Here is a 15,977-nt window from a genome sequence, read left to right on the forward strand (position 1 = left end):
GTATATAGGTGTAATACATTCATATACTTTTTGTCAGTGTAGGGACAGGTTGCTGTTTGGAGCAGGGACAGACTGTAGTGACACAAATCGTTACCTAACAGGTCCACAAAAGTCCTTTCAAGCACTGGTATAGGTGTACTATTTTTTGGTGTGCAGTAATACACTTATAATATACTTTCGAATATAGGAAGCATATTATAGTGGATTTGTATTGTGCAGCATTGTGACTGGTGGTGTATTTGGTTACTGCTGAATTTTTGCCTCTTTCTCTGCGTTACCTCTGCTACACACAGTGACAAAATTTCCTGAAAAAAAGTTTCATAACTAGTACGATAAACCAGTGGCCCCCCAAAACGCCAGATTGAAGCAGGGTGTTATCTAAAAATATACTTTCATAATAGCGTATTTGGGTACTGCAGAATTTTTGTCGCTTTTGCTGCATTACCTCTGCTACACACAATGACAACATTTCCTGAAAAAAAAGTTTAATAGCTGGTGCGATAAACCAGTGGCCCCCCAAAACGACAGATTGAAGCAGGGTGTTATATACCTTCTTCCACATATACTGCACTTCTCTAGAGACTTTTGTCACAGGGTCATTTAAAAAATGACAGGCAGAGGAAGAGGCAGGCCCTTCCGCAGGGGTGGTAGGGGTAGGGCAGGAGCACTAGGCCGGAGCCAAAGTGGGAAGTGGCACAATGTTCGTTCGATTATGTCAAAGGACGCACCAGACTTGGTTGAGTGGCTCACCACCAACATCACCACCACCATATACCCTCCACCATTCTTGGCTTCGGATCAGGAAGAGGAGGTAGCAACAGCCGGCACTAAGCAGTCTGACGACAGTACTCAGATCAGCCCAAGGAGGTTGGTGCCCGCTGTTGCTGCCTACTCCGAGATCTCTATTGGTAGTAAAGGGGAAGGTGACGTCGATGATGACGTGTCTACAGACGTCACGTGGGTGCCCACAAGAGAGGAAGAGGAGGGCGCTCCCAGGACGCTGGCCCATGGCTCCGCAGTGTGGGCTTTTTTTAACGTGTCTGCTGCAGACAATGGTGTTGCCATCTGCAGCCTTTGCAGTCAACGCATAAGTCGCGGTAAGCCCAACACTCACCTAGGGACGACCGCCTTAAGAAGGTACCTGGCCTCCCATCACCGAGCCCAGTGGGAGCAACACCATCAGAACCCACAAAGCCACACTCCAGGCTCTCACCGTCCAGCCTCTTCTCCTTCTCCTCTATGCTCACAATTGTCCTCCACTCCACCTTCCATCATGCCGTCCTCACGTTTTTCTGCAAAAAGGCAGGCTTCCGTGGCCCAAATGTTCGATCGTAAGAGGTTAACCCTCTTGCCCAACGGTTGACCGCTGGCTTGTCGGAACTGATAGCCCGCTAACTACTGCCATATAAACAGGTGGACTCGGAGGCCTTTCGAAAATTTGTGGCCATTGGAACACCACAATGGAAGGTCCCAGGAAGGAATTTTTTTTCACAGAAGGGCATCCCAGAGCTATATGGCCATGTTCAGCGGCAAGTGAATGTATCTCTGGCACACAGTGTTGGTGCCAAGATACATCTGACCACAGACACGTGGTCTAGCAAACATGGGCAGGGAAGGTATATAACTTTTACTTCTCACTGGGTGAACCTTCTGACGGCCGTCAAGCATGTAACCTGTGGCACCCATGTAGATTTGGTTTTACCGCCACGGATTGCATGCAGGCCTGCCTTTTCTTCTACTCCTCCTACTACTCCATCCTCCCTCTCCTCCTCGGCTGACTCCTCATTTTCCGATGCTACCGTCTCTTCCGCTGAGCCACACTGGTACAGCACTCGTTTCAGCTTTGCGTTCACAGGCAGATCAGTGGCTAACACCGCTCAAATTGACAGTTGGTAAAGTGGTGTGCGACAACGGTGCCAATCTGCTGAACAGGGCAAAATTACACACGTTCCATGCATGGCACACGTCCTGAACTTGGTTGTGCAGCGATTCGTTGGCAAATACCCTGGGGTCCAGGACGTCTTGCGGCAGGCCAGGAAAATCTCGGCCCATTTCAGAAGATCTTATACGGCCATGGCTCGCCTTGCTGACATTCAGCAGCGTCACAACCTGCCCATCAGACGTCTTTATTTGTGACTGCCCGACGCGATGGAACTCAACATTGTATATGCTTGATAGGCTGCTCCAGCAGAAACATGCAGTTAACGACAACCTGTACGAACTCTGCAGCAGGACAGGTTCTGGGGAGCTTGTTTTTTTTCACCGTGCCAGTGGCTGCTCATGCGCGACTAATGCAGACTCATGAGATCACCAAACTGGACAGTCGCAGCCAGGGTGCCATCAGTGGCATCGTACCTTACGCCTTCTTTCTGGAGCGTGCATTGCGTCATGTCATTGATCAAACCATCGAGGAGCAGGAGCAGGAAGATGAGGAAGTCACAATGCTGGATGAATTTCCAGGGGGGGCTACTCCACCTGAAACAAGTCAACAATGTGAGTCTGAAGAGGAGTCAGAGGAGGATGGTGCCTGGGCGGAGGAGGAGGAGCCAGGAGAGCATGATTTAGACCTTTCTGGGATCCCTGGTGTTGTCCGTGGATGGGGGGAGGAGAACGAGGACAATATTATCCTGGATGATGAGCAGGAGCCAGGCCAGTGCAGCTCTTCCAGTTTAGTGCAAATAAGGGCTTCATGCTCCAGTGTTTTAAGAGGGACCCCTGTATAAAAAGCATGAAGGGCAAGGACCAGTACTGGGTGGCAACGTACTTTGACCCCCGGTACAAACAAAACATGGTGGAAATGTTACCACCATCACAGAGGGCTATCAGAATGCAGCACTTCCAGGCCATGCTTCGAGAAATGCTGCATTCTGCTTTTGCATCCGCTGGCAGAGGAATTTCCACTAACAGAGAAACAGTTTCGGGTACCAATCCAACAGCGCCTGCAAGAAGAGGGCAGTTTGATGATGTCTTGGTCACTAATGATATTAGATCATTCTTTCAGCCGACCCATCGACAGCTGTCCTCCGGATCCAACATCAGGGAACGCCTAGACCGACAGGTGTCCGACTACATCGGGTAAGGGCCGATGTGGACGCACTGAGAAGTGATGTACCCCTGAACTACTGGGTGGGCAGGCTTGACCTCTGGCCAGAGCTTGCACAATTTGCAATGGAACTGTTGGCTTGCCCCTCATCCAGTGTCCTGTCCGAAAGGACGTTCAGCGCAGCAGGGGGGGTCGTGACCGATAAGCACACTCGCCTAGCTCACAAAAGTGTTGACTACCTCACATTTATAAAAATGAATAAGGAATGGATCTCGGCGGAATTCAACACATGTGACCGATAGACCATGTTTCATTCAAATTCAGGTGAATACCTGTGGGCTAATTTTTTGGGCCTGTACTGGCCGACACTTAGGCCACGTACACAAGATCGGTCACAACCGATGAGAACGGACTGAAGGTCCGTTTCATTGGTCCAAACCGATCGTGTGTGGGCCCCATCGGTCAGTTGTCCTTCGGTCAAAAAAAAAGAACTTGCTTTAAAATTGAACCGATGGACGCCTAACCGATAGGTAAAAACCGATCGTTTAGTATGCAAAAGCATCAGTCAAAAAGCTGCGCATTCTCAGAATCAAGTCGACGCATGCTTGGAAGCATTGAACTTCGTTTTTTTCAGCACGTTGTGTGTTTTACATCACCGCGTTCTGACAGGATCGTTTTTTTAACCGATGGTGTGTAGGCACATCAGACCATCAGTCAGCTTCATCGGTTACATTTTTGGGGCCTGTAATGGCTGACACTTCTGTATCCGGTGAAATAGCTTAATCTACCTCCAGCCACACTATTTGTGCACAGCTAGTAAGTATTTTGTGGCTGCAAATATGACCTGCAGGTTTTTAATATTCGCCTGCCATTAAAGTCAATGGGGACCGCCGCGAACTTGCGGTTCGCGGACATTTGCGAAAGTTTGCGGTTAGCGTTTGTGAACCGTCCCGTCAGATGTTCGTCCATCACTATAGATAACATAAAATATTTATAAATATAACATTTAATTAAGTCATGATAGATACAGATAACAAATAATATAAAATATAACAAGAATACTTAACTAAAGATGCTGTTTGCAGCATGGCACAATGATCAGACTCAGATGCGTGTATGATAGCAGCTCTGATACAAGACTGAATATTCCAAGTTATCACTGTAGTATATACAGGACTTATGTGTAAGGAAATGGTCACTGCAAGCAACAATATGACCTTTTAAGAGCTTGGTCAGTTTGCAAAGACATTTCTTTGGTATGAAGTCAGCTAAGGTAACCTGGATACTGGAGGCTCACTTTATTACATATTGTGAGACAACTAGACAACTTTAAATAGGGAAATATGATGTATGCAATTTACTCATTAAGGGAGTATTTTCAGCAGCCCAAGGGTTAACATTAAAATGATGCAATTTCTTGGGGAAAGCCTCAAAACCTGTATGTCATAGTTACATAGTTAGTTACATAGTTACATAGTTAGTCAGGTTGAAAAAAGACACAAGTCCATCCAGTTCAACCACAAAAAAATAAACAAACAAAATAAAAAAACACAATACAATCCCATACACCCAACTCCATACCCACAGTTGATCCAGAGGAAGGCAAAAAACCCCAGCAGAGCATGATCTAATTTGCTACAGCAGGGGAAAAAATTCCCTCCTGATCCCCCGAGAGGCAATCGGATTTACCCTGGATCAACTTTACCTACAAATCTTAGTACTCAGTTATTTTATGTACATTTAGGAAAGAATCCAGGCCTTTCTTAAAGCAATCTACTGAGCTGGCCAGAACCACCTCTGGAGGGAGTCTGTTCCACATTTTCACAGCTCTTACTGTGAAAAAAACTTTCCGTATTTGGAGGTGAAATCTCTTTTCCTCTAGACGTAAAGAGTGCCCCCTTGTCCTCAGTGTTGACCGTAAAGTGAATAACTCAACACCAAGTACACTGTATGGACCTCTTATATATTTGTACATGTTGATCATATCCCCCCTAATTCTCCTCTTCTCAAGAGTGAATAGATTTAGTTCTTCTAATCTTTCCTCATAGCTGAGCTCCTCCATGCCTCTTATCAGTTTGGTTGTTCATTTTAGAGAACATTACAACTCCCAGACAACATCAGTGACACTCTACTGTCGCATCTCAAACTGCATGTGTAATAATTTAGTTTAAAAATCAGGGAGTGGAGGGAGGAGGAGCTGCTGAGTAAGATGGCAGCAGCAGCGCTGCAGTGAAGGGAGGCATGTTCGTATAGCTTCTAGCAGCATTAAACTGCTATGGTAGAGGGGATTCCCGCAGAAAGCTATGCTTGCATACTGCAAAGTTTTGCCTAATTTAAGCTGGCTAAAAGACATATATCTGGCTCGCCGGGGGTACCTGGTTTGTCTGGCTTACAGGATAGCGTGCTCGGCATCCACGTGTTTGCAGTCCGGGCTCTGGGCTATGTCTGGTCGGAGTACGGGAAGCTGGTTGCCGGAGTCTGACGTTTAGCATCAGGAGACCTGCCTGAGCCGTTGCTGGTGCGGTGTCCTGCAGTAGGTTTGGGAGCACGGTGTCGAGAGGAAAAGAGACCCTGGAGTGCATCATCTGGCATCAGCTGTCTCTGTTGCCCGGAGACAACGAGCGGAGTCTTGTGAGAGCCTTGGCGGAGGTCGGAAGGTTTTGGAGGACCTTGGCCGGGCTCGGGAACGGAGCTCAGAGGGAACCAGGCAGTTCAGACAGGCCGGTGGTTAAAGTGCAGGAGCTGCCCGACCAGACAAAGCGGACCAGAACTAACATCGCAAAAGGAACGATAAGTACCCAATAAAAATGATACTGATAATATGAGCAAAAGTAATTAAAGAAGCAGAATGTAATTGAAAGCTATAACAAAAGGACTGTGGTAATAAGTATTAATATGTTATTTTGAAGATAGCTTTATGGAAGCCGGACTAACACACTTTATCCTTAGTAATATTTACTGATAATTATTAATATAATCAGTAAGGAAGGGAGAGGGTTAAATGTAATTTTTGGGATATCACTTATAACAGATAAAATGGAAAACTAAAGAATTTATTTAATGTCATGTGGAAATGATGGTCTTATTATTGTATTAATAGATGTTTGGGTATAAATTTAAGGGAAGAAATTAAAAGGAAAGGGAACCGAGTAAACAACAATTGAGGAAAATAAGAAATATAAATATAAGTATAATATATAATACTAGTTAAAGAAATGGAGGGGGGAGAGAAGAAAGGAGAAAGAAAAAATAAAGCAAAAAAGTAAATATAAATTAATTAATAGCTGTATAAAACATAGGTAAAAAAAAAGAAAAGAAAAGGAAGAAGAAAAGAAAAGAAAAATGTGACATGCTAAACCACTGACGGGCCGCGGATCAGTTCTCAGCGGACTCCAGTTCTCCCTAATAGGGAATTTACTATGAGTAAATCAGACTTTAGAAAAGTCATATAGATTTTGGTAGTGATTGTATAATGAATGATTATGAGTATAAGTTCATTAGAGTTTTTTTTTTTTCCTTTTCTCTCTCTTCCTCCTGTCCCTTCCATTTTTCTTTTTTGTCTCCCCCTTTTTTGGAATACCACCCTCCTTGAATGGAAAAGCTGAAATTTTGCTCTTTTAATGCCAGAGGCCTGAACTCTCCCTTTAAAAGATCACAAATATTACATTTGTTTGATAAACAGAAGATTGGTATATTATTGCTTCAAGAGACTCACTTTCGCCAAGATCATATTCCAAAAATAAATAATAAAAAATATCCAACATGGATTCATGACACATTCCCCTATTCAAAATCACAAGGTGTATCCATTGCAATCCATAGACATACCCCATCAAGTAATTCAAATCTGGAGGGGAAAAGATGGGAGATCTTTAATTTTTAGATTCAATTATATGGGAAGTTATTTACGATTATTAACTGGTATTCACCAAATTACAAACAAATTAAAAGAGGAAGTCTTTCTGGATGCAATGGATAAGGCAGAGGGCACCATAATAATAGGAGGAGACTTAAACTTCATTATGGACCCAAAGATTGATACTACAGCAACTCAATCACATAGAAATAATAGTCAATTAGAAGAATTGAAACAATTATTAGAAAAATATCAAATGGTAGATATTTGGAGAGGCTAACATCAAAACTTACCACAGAATAGACTACTTCTTTATAAATCAAACAGGTCTTATGCCCTGTACACACGATCGGTCCATCCGATGAAAACGGTCTGATGGACCATTTTCATCGGTTAACCGATGAAGCTGACTGATGGTCAGTCGTGCCTACACACCATCGGTTAAAAAACGATCGTGTCAGAATGCGGTGACGTAAAACACAACGACGTGCAGAAAAAAACGAAGTTCAATGCTTCCAAGCATGCGTCGACTTGATTCTGAGAATGCGTGGATTTTTAACCGATGGACGTGCCTACAAACGATCGTTTTTTTTCTATTGGTTAGGTATCCATCGGTTAAATTTAAAACAAGATTGCTTTTTTTAACCTATGGATAAATAACCGATGGGGCCTACGCACGATCGGTTTGGTCGGATGAAAACGGTCCATCAGACCGTTCTCATCGGTTTGACCGATCGTGTGTACGCGGCATTAAGATGTCCTCTTCTACAAATATCGGAAATTTTCTTTGGTCTGAACATGCACCAATTTCTATGGAGTTACAGATAATAAAATATTCAAAAGTGAGAAGAATATTGAGATTGAACGTTAATCTGATTATGGATAATGAATGTGAAAAAGATGTTCGGCAAGCAATAATAAACTTTGTTCAGAACCATGAGTCAGATGAAACTTCAATCCCCATACAATGGGAAACATTAAAATGTGTAGTAAGGGGTCAATTTATTTAGCTGGACTAAAAAAAGATAAAGAACAAAAAATAACCCAATTATGGGGGGGGAATATCAATTTTGGAAAGGATACACAAACAAAAACCTAATCCAACAGATGAAATTAAATTAAAGATAAACAAAGAGAGCTAAAAGACAGGCTTGATGAACAGTCCTTAAGGTGGAGGGATAAAAATAGGGCCCAACAGTATAATTATGGAAATAAAACCGGGAAATTACTTGCTAGAACATTAAAACAACAACAACCTTTAATATCTATAGTAAACAATTCAAAATCTATAGGGGAAATGACTTATGACCCTAAAGAAATTTCAGAAATATTTCATACATACTATTCCAAATTATATAATATAAAGGGACAACAAAATAAAGAAGAAATGGATGAAAATATAGAGGCAATACGGCAATATATTAAGAAAACTGCCCTACCTACTTTCTCTAAAGAAACAATTGAGGAATTAGATAGGGATATATCAGTAGAAGAGATACAGCAGGTTATATCCAGTCTGGATCTGGGCAAAAGCCCAGGTCCGGATGGATATACATCAAGATTTTATAAAACATATCAGGATATAATTGTACCAATATTAAAGAAGACATATAATTGTATTTCTGGAAAACAAACATTTACATCTCAAACTATGGAAACATTTATTACATTAATTCCTAAACCAGGTAAAGATCATACATTATGTAATAACTACCGTCCAATTTCCCTTACCAATATAGATATTCAGATATACTCAAAAATATTGGCTAATAGACTATCATTGATTTTGCCAAAACACATAAGCTTAGATCAAAGAGGTTTTATTGAAGGTAGAGAAACAAGACACAACATAATAAAAACGTGTACACTGATGGAATATGCCCAAAAGACCACCATCCCAGCATGTCTTGTATCATTAGATGCGGAAAAAGCATTTGACAGAGTGGGATGGCGGTTTATGGAAGAAAGTTTGATACAAATAGGAATTGGTCCTAAAATGTTGAATAGGATCATGCCATTATATCAAAGCCCTAAAGAAAAAGTAAAAATAAATGGGAATTATTCTGAGTATATAAAAATAACAAATGGAACTCGACAGGGATGTCCCCTGTCTCCATTGTTATAGGTATCGGTAATGGAACATCTTACCACAGCAATACGGGAAAATAAAGATATTCAGGGGATAAACACAAAAGAACAAGAATACAAAATGGCAGTTTATGCAGATGATTTATTAGTATATATTACCAATCCGATTATATCAATACCAAATTTAATACAGGAACGTAAAAATTTTGGTAAATTAAGGAATTATAAAGTGAATTACGATAAATGAGAAATGTTAAATATTTCATTGACAGAAGAAACACAAACGCTTTTCCAAAAAAAAAATTCACTTTAAATGGCAAAAAGAGGTAATTAAATATTTAGGGATATATATTTCAACTAATTTGAAAAAGCTACAAGAAATAAATTATATTTAAATAATAAAAGAAGAAATAAAACTATTTAAAAAGTATGATAAAATTATTTACTCATGGATGGGGACAATGGCCTTATCCCCACAACCCTTGCCCGGTGGTTGTGGGAGTCTGCAGGTGGGGGGCTTGTAGAAATCTGGAAGCCCTTAGATCCCAGCCCCCCCATGTGAATGGGTATGGGGTACCTACCCAATCACCAAAAAAAGTGTCAAAAAAGTAAAAATGACAGGTTGATAATTATTTTATAAAAAAAAGTGGCCCGCGATGTCCATCCATCTTCAATCACAGCGCCCAGACCAGAAAAAAAAAGAAAGCTCCATCTCAATTGGAGGTGTCCTGTCGACTGCTGTCTCTTGGCTGTGACAGCTGTTCTATAAGCAACAGTGGGGCCACCCGGTGAAGTAACAGGGTGACCTCGCCCCTTCTGACGTCATGTAATATCATGTGTCATCAGAGGGGGCGGGGTCACCTTTGCCTATTTAACAGCTGTCACTTTGAAAAGACAGCAGTCGGCGGGACGCCTCCCATCGAGGCAGAACTTTTTTTTTCTTCTATTTTTTTAATAAAGGAAATGTCAAAAACTGTCTGCTGTGGTTTTTATCTTTTTGATGTTTTTTTTGGTGAATTGATAGGGGTACAATGTACCCCTACTCATTCAAAAAGGGGGGGCAGTATCTGGGGGCCCCCTTATTAAAGGGCCTTCCTGATTCCGATAAGCCCCCCAGCCCACAGACCCCAACAATCAATGGCCAGGATTGTCAGGACGAGGCCGTTGTCCACATCAGCATGGGGACAAGGTTCTTTGGGGGCTCCCAAAGTACCTTCCTTATGTTGAGGGCATGTGGACTGGTATTCTTCAGCGAATTTGACTGACCTGGAACTGTTCCCCTGTTTTATTGATCCGGGAGCTGCGATGCGCTCTGGGCACACATCTGATAAACTGCGTGACACTCTCCCCCCGCCCCACATTTCGGCTTATATACTCTATCTTGTGGCTGGCTCAAGAGGTGCCTCCCTACGCCATCACGGGTGGCGACTGCCACTCGGGTGGAAGTGCTCCTCTATTTGTGCCATGCCAGTGTGATGCTGGTGGGTGGACCTCCCTGCGGATCAGCTGCCTACAAATATCCCCACCTGCATTGTTTGTCTCAGCTGTCCATGGTTGCTGTCTGTGGGTTGTGGTAGCCTTTCACACTTTTCATTGGAACTACCCATGTACACTTCGCACACTCTGTGGTGCCACTATCTATCTGTCACTGCATCACTAATTATGTCCCAGTTTTCTCTGGGAGGCTTTATGCACTTGTATTTCCTTCAATCTTTCTAATTCCCTGGCACTTAGCTATGCTGCCTACAGTATGGCTACTACACATACTACACACCCATTATTCCCTATGCACATCTGTCTCCAAGTGGTTGGTACTATTCACTTTCTGTCCACAATTATATGGATATTTGACCATGTACTTATTTCAGTTATACATATTCTTCACAGATACCTTGGAGTCACTTTTTTAGACAATATCAGCCACGGCGACATAAGCTTCCTTGTTCTGGTGGGGAGTTACATAGTTAGTCAGGTTGAAAAAAGACACAAGTCCATCCAGTTCAACCACAAAAAAAATAAACAAACAAAATAAAAAACATAGTACAATCCCATACATCCAACCCCATACCCACAGTTGATCCTGAGGAAGGCAAAAAACCCCAGCAGAGCATGATCCAATTTGCTACAGCAGGGGAAAAAATTCCTTCCTGATCCCCCGAGAGGCAATCGGATTTTCCCTGGATCAACTTTACCTACAAATCTTAGTACTCAGTTATATTCTAGGAAAGTATATATATTTAGGAAAGTATCCAGGCCTTTCTTAAAGCAATCTACTGAGCTGGCCAGAACCACCTCTGGAGGGAGTCTGTTCCACATTTTCACAGCTCTTACTGTAAAGAAACCTTTCCGTATTTGGAATCGCTTTTCCTCTAGACGTAAGAATGCCCCCTTTTCCTCAGTGTTGACCGTAAAGTGAATAACTCAACACCAAGTTCACTATATGGACCTCTTATATATTTGTACATGTGGATCATATCCCCCCCTTATTATCCTCTTCTCCAGAGTGAATAAATTCAGTTCCTCTAATCTTTCCTCATAGCTGAGCTCCTCCATGCCTCTTATCAGTTTGGTTGCCCTTCTCTGCACTTTCTCCAGTTCCCCGATATCCTTTTTGAGAACTGGAGCCCAAAACTGAACTGCGTATTCCAGATGAGGTCTTACTAATGATTTGTACAGGGGCAAAATTATATCTCTGTCTCTGGAGTCCATACCTCTCTTATACAAGAAAGGACTTTGCTCGCTTTGGAAACTGCAGCTTGGCATTGCATGCCATTATTGAGCTTATGATCTACCAAAACCCCCAGATCCTTCTCCACTACGGATCCCCCCAGTTGTACTCCCCCTAGTATGTATGATGCATGCATATTCTTAGCCCCCAAGTTGTGGTTGCGTTCTGTCCTGTGGGGTCCTCTCCACCTCAACTCCCGGCAGAAACATCTGTGATGCTTCCTGGCCTTTTAACATTCCGCTTCGACATGTTGAGTTCCCAAGTGAGTAGGGGGATGACCAATTTTTTCCCCACCATGGCCCTCTGTTTTCTTCTTTGCGCCTTTCCCCTTTATTGTTTTTTTTTCTATTGGGGCTTATATATGTTCAACGCTCTATATAATTTTTTTCTACAGAACTATCATACGCATCAGCTCCTGAGGTGGTATTTATTCCCCTGAAACACCTAGAGCTTACAAAGATGCACACCCTAATGACTTTATCTGAGGGGACGATCATTACTTAAATATGTCTTATATGATTTTGTACATGGAGTAATAGCGGCTATGATATCACATAGGTTGTGGTTCCTGTTTATCCTTTCTGTTTTGCCAGAGATTATGCAACCATAACCTGTACTGCAATATGTATTTTGGCTATACCTTGTCATGTTTATGATTACCGTATCCATTAAATACATTTTCTACATCCATTTAACTTTTGTGCCTAATTCAAAGTCCCAAACTTCCCCCCCTCTTCTATGTGGCTTGGTATGGTTCGGAGCGCCCCCCCCATCCTCTCCTCCAGGTTGCATGCTCAGATAAGGGTCCTGTATGGATTTTGAGGGGGCCCCATGGCAATCATTTTTTTACATTTTGGTGTGAAGTTCCCCTTAAAATTCATACCAGACCCTAAGGGCCTGGTATGGACTCGGGGGAGGAACCCCATTCCGATTTTTTTCCTTGATTTTTTTTTTTTTATCTATACGGCAATACATAACAGCCGCAAGCAGTTTTAAATTACATTTTTTCCTTTAGAAATTTAATTTTGCTGCGGCACTGTTCTACACATCGCACAGATGCGCTACTTTTTAGGCAGAGTAAGGGGGACCCCCCAGGCACGATATTTAAAGGAATTTTCATTTTTATTGTCTCCCATTTTGCATTATTAAAATCACTGCTCCTGAAAAAAAACGGTAATTTCAAACAGTTTTTATAGCAAAAGTTTGTAACAAGCCTTTAAAATTAGCACTTTTGATTTTTCATGTTCGTGTCCCATAGACTTTTATAGGGTTTGCATGTTCATAATTTTTTGCCTGTTCACATGGCCCATCCCTAATGGTGAGTTAGATCTCTAATTTGAGATCCTATTTATCTGGTAAGAGACGTTAATCTATGTGGGGATGGCAGCCTTTTGAGCATGTTTTTCACATTATGTCTGTTGGAGGTTCAGCACTGTTTTATCACTGGGGACTCACTGATTCATTGGATCGTCTGCTTATGATTCATCTATTGTTCCAGGACTGTCACTATAAATTCATCTTGTTTGCACATTGAGATGCATGGAAGTTTTGTATATTGATTTTTTGTGGACTAAAATATTATGTTATATGTTATATATGTTATATTTATGTTTTTATATATATATTTTATTTTCATTTTTTTGAGTAGAGCACTGGTGTTTATTATTTTTTTTTGGCCAGTCCTGTACTGGTGACCCCACTTTTTTTTTTTCAGTGACACGTCCAATCTATATTTTTTCTTTTGCCCCTGTTAGCCCCATATTTGATTTTAAACTTTTAAACTGATTTTAAACTTTTTACTGCTACTATTTCATTACATTCTACCAGGATTACACACATTTTGGCACTAGCAACTATTGAACTAGGCGAGGGGGTGTTTGAGACAAGGTGAGGGCACAGTTATCCATCTTCACCCTGGGCACTGGTTGACCCTGTCCCGGCACTGTTAGAGAATACTTTCAAGCAAAAAAACATAGGCTGACTGCAGACCACTTCCTACACATCACACCTACTTTTTCAAATGGATAAAGAAAAGTAAAAATAATACTGCAATAAAAAAGGGCACCATTTATATAAAAGAGATTAAGATCATTTTGGGGGGAGGGGGGATGTATTTTCAAATTTCTCTTCTACTGTATAGTGTATGGTAATAACCTGACAGATGGTTCCTGCTCCCACCTTGCTTCGGAAATAAGAAATAACCAGACAAAAAGATCTGCTTTTAAATTAATTATTGAGGAATATTTTATTCAAGTTCTTTTCCTTTATCTTTTACTTCTGCAGTCTAAATTACAATCATCTGACAGACAGTTCCTGTCCCAAACTGGCATTGGGTATAAGAAATAATCGGACATTGAGGAGACTGGACCTGTCTGGGAACAATCTGAAAGGTCCTTATTTTAGTGATGTGATGGCAGCTCTGAGCACAAGCCAGATAGAGGAATTACTGTGAGTAGAACTTTTACATGATATTGCAATCTACATTATGTATCTCCACTTTACCACTATGGAGCTCATTTATATAGGATAGAGCATATTGCTAACCACTCTCTATACTCCAATCTACTACATATGCCACGTACACACGATCGGTCAAACCGATGAGAACAGTCTGATGGACCGCTTTAATCAGACTAAACCGATGATCGTGTGTACCCCATCGGTTATTTATCCATCGGTTAAAAAAATTCAATCTTGTTTTAAATTTAACCAATGGATAAACCGATAGAAAAAAAAAAACGATCGTTTGTAGGCACTTCCATCAGTTAAAAATCCACACATGCTCAGAATCAAGTTGACGCATGCTTGGAAGCATTGAACTTTGTTTTTTTCAGCACGTCGTTGTGTTTTACGTGACCGCGTTCTGACACGATCGGTTTTTTAACTGATGGTGTGTAGGCACGACTGACCATCAGTCAGCTTCATCTGTTAACCCATGGGTGCTCAACCTGTGGCTCTCCAGCTGTTTCAGAACTACAATTCCCATGAGGCATTGCAAGCTACTGACTGTTACAAGCATGACTCCCAAAGGCAGAGGCATGATGGGACTTGAAGTTCTGCAACAGCTGGAGAGCCACAGGTTGAGCACCCATGGACCGTTAACCGGTGGAAAAATCCATCAGACCGTTTTCATCGGATGGACCGATCGTGTGTACTTGGCAATACACTGTGGCCTACATTTTACAGCCCATTCATAAAATGCATCACACCTGCTTACGGAGCAGAGAACTCTGTGACTGGAGAAGAGATAGTTTTGTATCTTTTACAGGTCATCGGGCTCCCCTTTTTTCCCCTACTACTCCTCCTAGTCATTTTTATTGCGCTCAGCAAGCTTTGTATTCCCAAAGCTTGCAATACACACTTTTAAAGTATATTACTGTTTGTTTTAATCAACTCCTTTTACTGCTAGAATATTCATTGAAGATTATAAATGTCCTACCATCCAAAGCCAAAGTTAGACAAAGGAACATAAGGAGTGGGAACACTCCAAGATTCACAGAAAAATCTAAAACTCCAAGGTGGGTGTAAACAAAGCCAGGAATACTGGAAGGATGAACCAGTAGGTACCACAAATATCTGCTTTTACATGGTTTCCATGGAAGTTCAAATATATGAAAAAGAAAAACAGAAAATGTATCTAACTTTTATGCAGCTAACTGTTTAACAAACATATTTTATTACATATAGGGAAATTGTAAAAACACTAGTTAAAAGCAAATGTTTACTTATTATTATTATTATTATTATTATTATTACTACTATTCATAAAAAAAAAATTACTCCCAAGATGATCCTTTGAAAAAAAAATATATAAGTACATCCTAAAGCGTATACAGTGGAACCTCGATTTAAGAGTAACTTTTTTTAAAGCGTTTTGATTTGTGAGCAAAAAAAATTCTGACTCGGTTTGCGAGTGTTGTCTCGCAAGACGAGCAGAATTCAACTTGAAAGGGCCTGCAGTACCGCATTCGGCCTGACGTGCGGGGGCGCCAGAGCCGAACAGCAACGATCGTAGCCGATCGGCAATGCTAGGAAAGACACGAAAATACTCAGTTTCCAAGTCTTTCCGACGTTTGCCGAGGTCAGCCGACGTGTCCTTGAGACTTTTCGGACGTTTCCGAGGCTCTCCGGTCCCCCCTCCACCTCTGGCCGCATGCGGTATTGCATCCCATTGAAGTCAACGCGGAACAAATTATTTTAGTTTCCATTGACTTCAATGAGAAAACTCAGTTTAATATGCGAGTACTTTGGATTACGAGCAT

General features: G+C 41.6%; 1 protein-coding gene across 1 annotated transcript in view; it reads left to right on the plus strand.

Annotated features, from left to right (window-relative positions):
• LOC120939757 (NACHT, LRR and PYD domains-containing protein 3-like) overlaps positions 1 to 15,977 on the plus strand; it is a 220,999-nt gene that overhangs the window by 85,928 nt on the left and 119,094 nt on the right. Inside the window, exon 9 of the mRNA XM_040352092.1 lies at positions 13,999 to 14,163. Within this exon, the coding sequence (XP_040208026.1) occupies positions 13,999 to 14,163 (165 nt within the window). The remainder of the gene's footprint in view (positions 1 to 13,998; positions 14,164 to 15,977) is intronic.

The sequence above is a fragment of the Rana temporaria genome, chromosome 5, assembly GCF_905171775.1.
Source record: "Rana temporaria chromosome 5, aRanTem1.1, whole genome shotgun sequence".
Lineage (NCBI taxonomy): Eukaryota > Metazoa > Chordata > Amphibia > Anura > Ranidae > Rana > Rana temporaria.